The 7,813-nt window shown below is 30.2% G+C and overlaps 1 protein-coding gene across 1 annotated transcript; it reads right to left on the bottom strand.

Annotated features, from left to right (window-relative positions):
• Positions 1-1,409: 1,409 nt before the first annotated feature.
• On the bottom strand, positions 1,410-4,287 carry LOC108452331 (annexin D4-like). Its single transcript, XM_017750104.2, has 6 exons — positions 4,180-4,287; positions 2,725-2,897; positions 2,407-2,625; positions 2,089-2,322; positions 1,927-1,998; positions 1,410-1,766 (listed from the first exon to the last, which is right to left on the bottom strand). Exons 1-6 carry the CDS (start codon positions 4,223-4,225, stop codon positions 1,578-1,580), a joined length of 933 nt encoding a protein of 310 aa, XP_017605593.1. The 5' UTR covers positions 4,226-4,287; the 3' UTR covers positions 1,410-1,577.
• Between the last annotated feature and the right edge of the window lie 3,526 nt (positions 4,288-7,813).

Below are 7,813 nucleotides of genomic sequence, written 5' to 3'. Positions count from 1 at the left end.
TGGAGACCCGAGACGCACACTTTTCATCTTCCATGCGGAGAGTGTACTATCACTCTAGAAGACGTGCAATTGCAATTGGGATTGCCGGTGGATGGGTATGCAGTCACTGGGTCTGCATCATCTACTAATTGGGGAGCTGTATGCTACGAGCTTTTGAGTGCTATATCGGATAATATTAACAGAGGTCAGGTCGAGATGGGCTGGTTACGAGACAGATTCCCGGAGCCGGATAATGATTCGACTGAACTCGAAAGAATACGATATGCTCGGACATACATTCTTGAGATAATTGGAGGTTATCTGATGCCGGACTTGTCACGAAACCGCGTACATTTGAGATGGCTGTTGAAACTCGTTGATTTTAAAGCAAAAGGTGAATTAAGTTGGGGGTCTGCCGTGTTAGCAACATTGTACCAGGAGATGTGCAGGGCAACGCGACCGAATGAAGCCAAAATCGGAGGATGCCTATCACTACTGCAATCATGGGCAAGGTTTCGCTTTCCATTTTACGTCCTCGAGTGAACCATCCATATACATTCCCACTAATAACGAGGTAAATTTTACATTAGATTTTACATTTATTACGTAGATTTAAAATATAATTGTATGCTAAAAAATTATTTAATTAGGTGGAACCATTCGACGAGTTATGTTGGAATACCCACATCTAAAAACCCTAAACCACTTAAAATCCTAACTCTAAAAAAAGGGGACAAAACGCATCCCTGGGGGAGCATTTTGTCCATGTCAGTACAAAACGCGCCCTCAAGGAAGCGCTTTTTGCTGATGTGGACAAAACGCTCTGCTGGGACGCATTTTGCTAACATGGACACTGACTTCGTGTTGAGGTGGACGTGCTTTCGGGAAAAATGGTCCTTTCCCGTAAATAATAAAAAATTTGGACCATTTCAGTAATTAACGAAAAAAAGGGCTTTTTTTAGTAAATTGCCCAATATATAGTTAATTATAGGTAAAAAGTTATTTCCCGTTCCTTTTAATTTTGAAATTGAGTAAATTAGTTTCTCTCGAAAAAAATCAAAGCAATTTAATTTCAAACCATTTCGAACGTGAGCAACTAAAGACAATTAATCACGGTGTTAATATATTTTGTCAATTGAACATAATTTTGATTGGCATAACAACAAGTTTAGCCCCTTAGTATTTACATGTTTTGTCAATTGGTCTTAATTCTAAAAAATTCAACAAATTTAACATCAACATTTACACGAATGTTACAGGCTAAATTTGTTAAATTGGGACTACATCGACAGAATGTCTAAACTTTGAGAGCTAAATTTGTTATCATACCAATAAAAATTACGTATAATTAACAGAAAATATTAACGTTGATTAAATTGTTCACTTTCGAAATTAACATAGATTAAATTGCTTTGATTTAGGGAAAAGGGCAAAAGGAATGAAAGATGATTTTATTAAGGAGAGATTAAAGCAACAGCAATGGAATAGCCTTATAAGGGCAAAGATGGGCAGAACATTTGATGTGGGCAATGGAGAAACAACAACCATTTAAAAAGACAACCACCTAAAATAGAAATCGAAGGCATTTAGTTGACCATTCATTTCCTATCATCTGCTAACACACCAAGCAACACATCCTTATAGGCTCCTTTAACTCTCTCTTTTATTTTGTCCTCAAACTTAGTAGCGATTCCCTTCAAATCTACGTCTTCTTGTGTTGCAACCAAGCGAGTCAGTGCTTTTTTTGCATCTTCCTTCGCATCCTCTCTTAAAGCTGTATCGAAAACCTAGAAATAAAGAGAATTTGTCAAGATCAAATATGCTTATGAATTAGATTAGATTTGTTCTTGCATCCAACTCGAAGTAAAACATATTAAAATGTAATTTGAGCCAACTTGAATCACTAAAAGAGCACATAGCTTAAGGTTTAGATGTTAATTATGTTACCCTGGTGAAATATGTTTGAGGGGTGCACAGGCATTCCACTGTCTCTTTCAAGAGCAACTCGACTTCAAGGTCCTAAACCAAAAGCAATACAAATAAATAAGAAATTAAAAACTCCATTGATGGATGAATTATCTTGTATTTTTTGGTTTTGTTTTTTATTACCTCAGTGATGGTTTTAGCAGAAATTTTCTTGTATTGTTCATAGACTACTTTAAGATGAGGCTTACTCCTTGTAGTTAGAATCCAGATAACTTCATCCTCCTCCATAGCCGCCTTCTTATGATCACCATTATTATTCTTGATTGCATTTAAAAGTGCTTTGGCCTCCGATTTTGCAGCGTCTTCCTTCACCTTTGGTCCTTCATATCTATAAGCACTCACCAGTGCCACCAACAACTGCTCAAAACAACACATAAATCTAATTATTCCGCAACAAAACAAGTTTAAAATATACAAATGTGTAAAAAATGATGGATGGACCTTGCGCTCGGAGCCCTTAACGTGGGAAGCAAGATCTTCCTCGATGGAACGGTCGAAGAGGGAATGGTAGGCTTTTCGGGCACCCAAAAGCTGATCGGATGATCGGGTGCATGCTATTTCAACAATCACGTTATAGTGTGGAGGTCCCTTCTTCAACGCCTTTTTCAACAATCGAGCATCTCTCTCCCATGGGTGCATCAGCGAAAGCACCACAACATCCTGATGTTTATATTCATAAATTACTACAAATTATTTTATTTAAGCTTTACGATCACAAAGTCAGATTATACAGCCAATGAAATAGATAAGAATATATACCTTAAATAGCTTGAATTCAGCTTTAAGACTCTTGATGGCACTGTCGTTCCATCGCTCAAATTGACGTTCATCCTCAAGGAAGAATTTGGAACATCCTTTCCTCATGGATTTCTTGTGCTCATTTTGTGATTTTGTCAATATTGAAACTAGTGATTTTTCATCAACTCCAATCCCTAAATTAATTGAAAAAACAAAATTAACTAATCTACAACCTTCGATACTAAAGATTAATTAGCAATAATTTGTCACAAATGATGACATATAATTCTTGTAATGCCAAATTTAGTAGGCTTAACTTTTAAGGACTTGGCTATCCGTCTAATCCAGGGCCTTGCATAGGGTTGATATGAATTTGGGTCGCCTCATATTCTTACACAATATTTTGTTATTTTCTAATACTAGTATGAGTTCGATTCAAGCTACTCATTAGACTAAAACCTTGCTTTACTAGTTGAACTTATAATTAAATTCATGCTGTAAACAAGTTTAATTTGAATATGATGAACAGCCATTGTGAAGTACAATGTTAAATACTAAAAAAAAATTAGCTCAACAAATGTTTAGAAAAGAAAATGTTTCATTTCCCCCTCCCCCTTGGATCTCAATATTGGAACAATGCAAAAACTAATTAACTCTAGCCGATTGGGTCTTAGCTCGATTAGTATTGATATATATTATTGTCAGTGTAAGAGGACGATGGTTTGAGTGTACTAAAGGATATTATCCGCTTGTTTAAGAGTTGGTAAGGGATTATGGATAATTCTAGGCATTGTATAAAAATAAATAAATATCATAACAACTTATAATAATATTAATGTTCAAAAACTAATTAAACTCAAAGGAGATAATAAATGAATTTAAGTTGAAGCTTTGAATTTCACATGAAATCATTTGTAGTTATCATATGCCACCTAAAAGGAATTGATGATATCAAAAAGGAAAACAAAAACACTATAGTACTTAGTAACCTATATATATAATTACACCCTTAGAAGATTTCTAATCTACTTAACTTATGAGTTAAGTAATACCAATTTAATTAGAGAAAAGGTAAAATAAAAATTAACAAATATAAAATTCTCTTAACTTGTATAAATTATTGGTTAAAATTTTTATCAAACATTCCTTTAACACAAATTCAATTTATGTCACCTATCTTTTATCTTTAATATTGTATAAAAATAAATATGAAATTAAAAATTAGACAAAAAGTAATTATTCATTATAAAAACAAATTCAATTTGCTAAAAATTATTATCATATTTTATGGATATATATTTATAAAATGGAACTACTTGACCTACATGTCAAATCATATATGCAATTGACACACTTACTATATTTATAATTATATATTCTTTATTTCATAATTTATAATTTCCTTTCTAATTTTGATATTGGATTAATTCAAAATATCTATAAAAAAAGGTTTTAGGGAAAGAATATATGAAGAACCTGACAAGGCATTGTTGAGAACTTCCACTTCACAAGGATTAGCCATTTAATTTTCCTTAGTCTAAAATAGAGTTTTGGAGTATGAAAGAGAAAGACTTGACACTCTAAGGCTCAAATGCCTTTCATTTATATCAACCTATGAGGTTATTTTTGTCAATAAATTCCCTCAAATTTAGGGTATTTTTGGAAGATTGTATATGAGAATTAAAGGAAAAAGTAAAAGTAAAGAAATATATATATATATATATATATATATATATATAAAGAGAGAATAAAGAAGCAATAATAATAATAATAATAATAATAATAATAATAATAATGTAATAATAGACTTATAATACATACACAAGCAAGTAGTTTATTATGCAAATCTAAAATTCATGCATGTCATAATACCTTTAATACTTAAAATAAATAGGTTTTGAAAAGCATGTATGTTGAATAATAAAAGAAAAGAAAAAGAAAAAGCAGTTGCATGTGCATGTGCATGTGCATGCCTTTACACTTCTTTTATTATTAATTTATCAAATAGTTTCCTTTTCTTTTCATATTATACTAATAATTAGCATGCAAAATTATTTAACATTCTACTTACTTAAACCTTTGAATTTGATTTATGTAAATGCGATGCCACATATATTATATATTATATATTATGCAAATGAGATGCCATTTTTTAGAAACATTTTATTATTACGTTGTACGTTTCTTGCATCTCTCAATCTTCCCTTCTTTCCTATATATATATATATATATATATATATTATGTATAATAGAGAGACTCTTGTATTAAAAATTGAATTGTATTTTTTTACTCATAAAATGAGTAAATTAATCCAGAATAAGTTAGTTATTTCAATTAAAAATTTCATCCATATATCTTGTTAAAAACTCAAGAATCGATAGAACAATAAAAAAATGACACACGGTATGTTATGTGTATCTCATTTTAATTTACAGAGATCAATTTTAACATCATAAATGTTAGAAAAAAGACTAATTTATTTTTAATATAATATATAAAAATTATTAAATTATTAATAAAATATAAAATATAATTCATAGATAATTTTACGTAAGATGTATGTAGGGACTAAGCCCTGGAGTAACATATAGATCAGCGACATCTAATCATATGGGGGCATTAATTTATTATCTTTTTATATAAAATTGAATTGGAGCACTATTTTTTATTACACTTCCATTTCAATCTTGGCTTTTGAGTGTCAAAACCAGGAGCTTTTAAGTCTTTAATTACTACGGCAAGGGTGTGTTGACTTATTAGGTAAATTTAACTTTTAACTACTATATATGGATTATATTCTCTAATTAATCATGGATTTTGTGACTAAGTTTTGGGGATTTAGTAAGATTTTTAAAAAATTTAGGAGTTTAATTAAAATTTTTAAAATATTTGTGAAGTTAATGAGAATTTTAGAAATTTTAAGAGAATTTAATTAAAATTTTCAAAAGATTAAAAGGTATAAAAAGTTTTAAAAAATTGAGCAGACCTAATTAAAAGGGTCTGCCTCTTTGTTTAAAATAGTGAAGTAAAAACACTTCACAAAAGATTTACATAACTACATGGATACTGCACTGGGCAATTTTCTTTGATGAAAGAAATTAGTGTATGTTTTCTTTGATATGTTTTAACGGAAAGTATATAGATGAATAACAAGGTATATAGAACCAAACTAATAATTAAAATAGAGTACATCGGCCAAATTGATAAAAAGAAAAATAGTATAGATACCAAAATGATAATTTAACTATAATATTAAACTTAATTTATTATATATTATTACATATGAATATATGTATAATATTATTGAAATCAATATTTTAATTTTTTAAACTTTAAAAATTATTATTATAAGCAATAATATAATTTTTAGCCTTTAAATTTAACATTCTGCCTAAGCTAAACTTTAACATCTTCAACAAATCATCCTTACAAGGGATTTTCTTCGGAATAGAGGTTTGGCAATCTCTAACTCTTTGTTGAATCTGAATCCTTGATCCATTTATTTCGTGACTATATTAATGTCGCTTCTATTTGGAATGGTTTTAACCGACCCCTCGAAGTCACTCCCTCTTGTAGGGCTTTTGTTCAACTTAAGTTCCAACTTTTTTTTCTCAAATTTATTTTTCTTGATTTTTGCATGCAAAATAAAATGAGAACAGATATTAGCTCATTGATTATCTAATGTTTAATTAATATTAAGTTGCATTATGTGGTCGAATCATAATGTGAGAAGACAACTTATATTAGTAGAGAAATTAAACAAGCCATTAGTTTAATTGAAATTGAACAAGTTGATTAAAGGACTAATATGTTGTATATCAAGTCCAATTAAGGAGATACATTGTCTTGAGTATTGGAATGGATGACTTTCAGAAGATATAAACATAGATGTGGTTGTTTAGATTGACAATATATCAGACATGACCCAAGCAGAATAAATGCTAGATTTATATTTATGAATTTATTCACTAGTGACATTAATCATAGTGTGCCTTACCTCAATTCTGAGTAAGTAACGGGCTATGTGCATATGACTCGTATACTTTGATGTATTAATAGCCTAAATTCAATTGATAATAGAATTAAAAGTTAGTACGTTGGATATACGAACTCATAAGATAAATTAATTACAAAATATAAATCCCCAAAAATGTTTCCAATTGAACAAAATAAAAACTCTCAATTTCCTATTACATAAATGGTGAATTATACATACACTTAATAATAGTTCCTAAGTGTGGGCTAAAATTCCATTACAATTTCCAAAAAAAATAAATCTTTATAGGCTTCAAAATCATCTTCCTTATGTTTAAAATAATCTCAATGTAAAGTGAGATAACATGTTGTTATAGCTCTTCAAATAATCATCTACACCTTCCAAGAGTCGTACTTAAAACTCTTCAAAATTTGTTGCTATAGCTCAAGTCGTAATCAATAAAAAGGAAGAGATTTATCACATCCAATCTAATCTAGTTTAGCCTATTAACATTATCCACCGTCAACTTGATGTTTGATTCTTTCAAAACTTATGCAATCCCTCCTAGCTGATTTAGGACTTCCCCCAAACTTATGTGACAGCTGTGAAGGTAAAAATTGAATAATGCTATTTGTAGCATTTAAATTGGTCCAAGTCTTTATAAACTTCATGATATTAATTATAGATAACATCTTTACTTATTTTTTCTCGAAAATAAATTTTATTGATTGTAAATTATTACAATAAAAAAAAAAGAGTCATAAGAATCTCGATGCAAGTCTAAAGGCTCAATTTTAGGCCCATGGATGTGATGGGTTTACATTACCTCAAGACGCAATAACAAGGTCAAAGGTTAATGAAATCAAACCAAGATTCGATCAAAGACAACATGTGAGGATAAATCTTTTTGAGGAAAGGGAAAATGATACATGCATGGAATTGGTGAAATTTTTTAAAGTCAATTCAACCAAACTACCAATTTTCAAGCTGAAAAGATTAGTTAACTTGCAATAAGTTTTTGGATGGGATCCAGACATTTATGGGCTTAGATGTTTAAATAGCGGTTGAAGAGCTATCTCTTAGCTTTGAAAGACACTTTGAAACACCCAATTTTAAGTTCGGAAGCTCGAGTT

The sequence above is a fragment of the Gossypium arboreum genome, chromosome 5, assembly GCF_025698485.1.
Source record: "Gossypium arboreum isolate Shixiya-1 chromosome 5, ASM2569848v2, whole genome shotgun sequence".
Classification (NCBI taxonomy): domain Eukaryota; kingdom Viridiplantae; phylum Streptophyta; class Magnoliopsida; order Malvales; family Malvaceae; genus Gossypium; species Gossypium arboreum.
The sequence above is the reverse complement of the archived record's forward strand: the minus strand, read 5'-3'. Positions and strand labels throughout refer to the sequence as shown.

Coding starts and splice junctions, on each gene's coding strand:
- LOC108452331 (XM_017750104.2), bottom strand. CDS start 4,225: ATGGCTAATCCTTGTGAAGTGGAAGTTCTCAACAATGCCTTGTCAG. Junction 2,898..4,179: donor TCTCAACAATGCCTTGTCAG/GTTCTTCATATA, acceptor CAATTAATTTAG/GGATTGGAGTTGATGAAAAA. Junction 2,626..2,724: donor CTGAATTCAAGCTATTTAAG/GTATATATTCTT, acceptor TATAAACATCAG/GATGTTGTGGTGCTTTCGCT.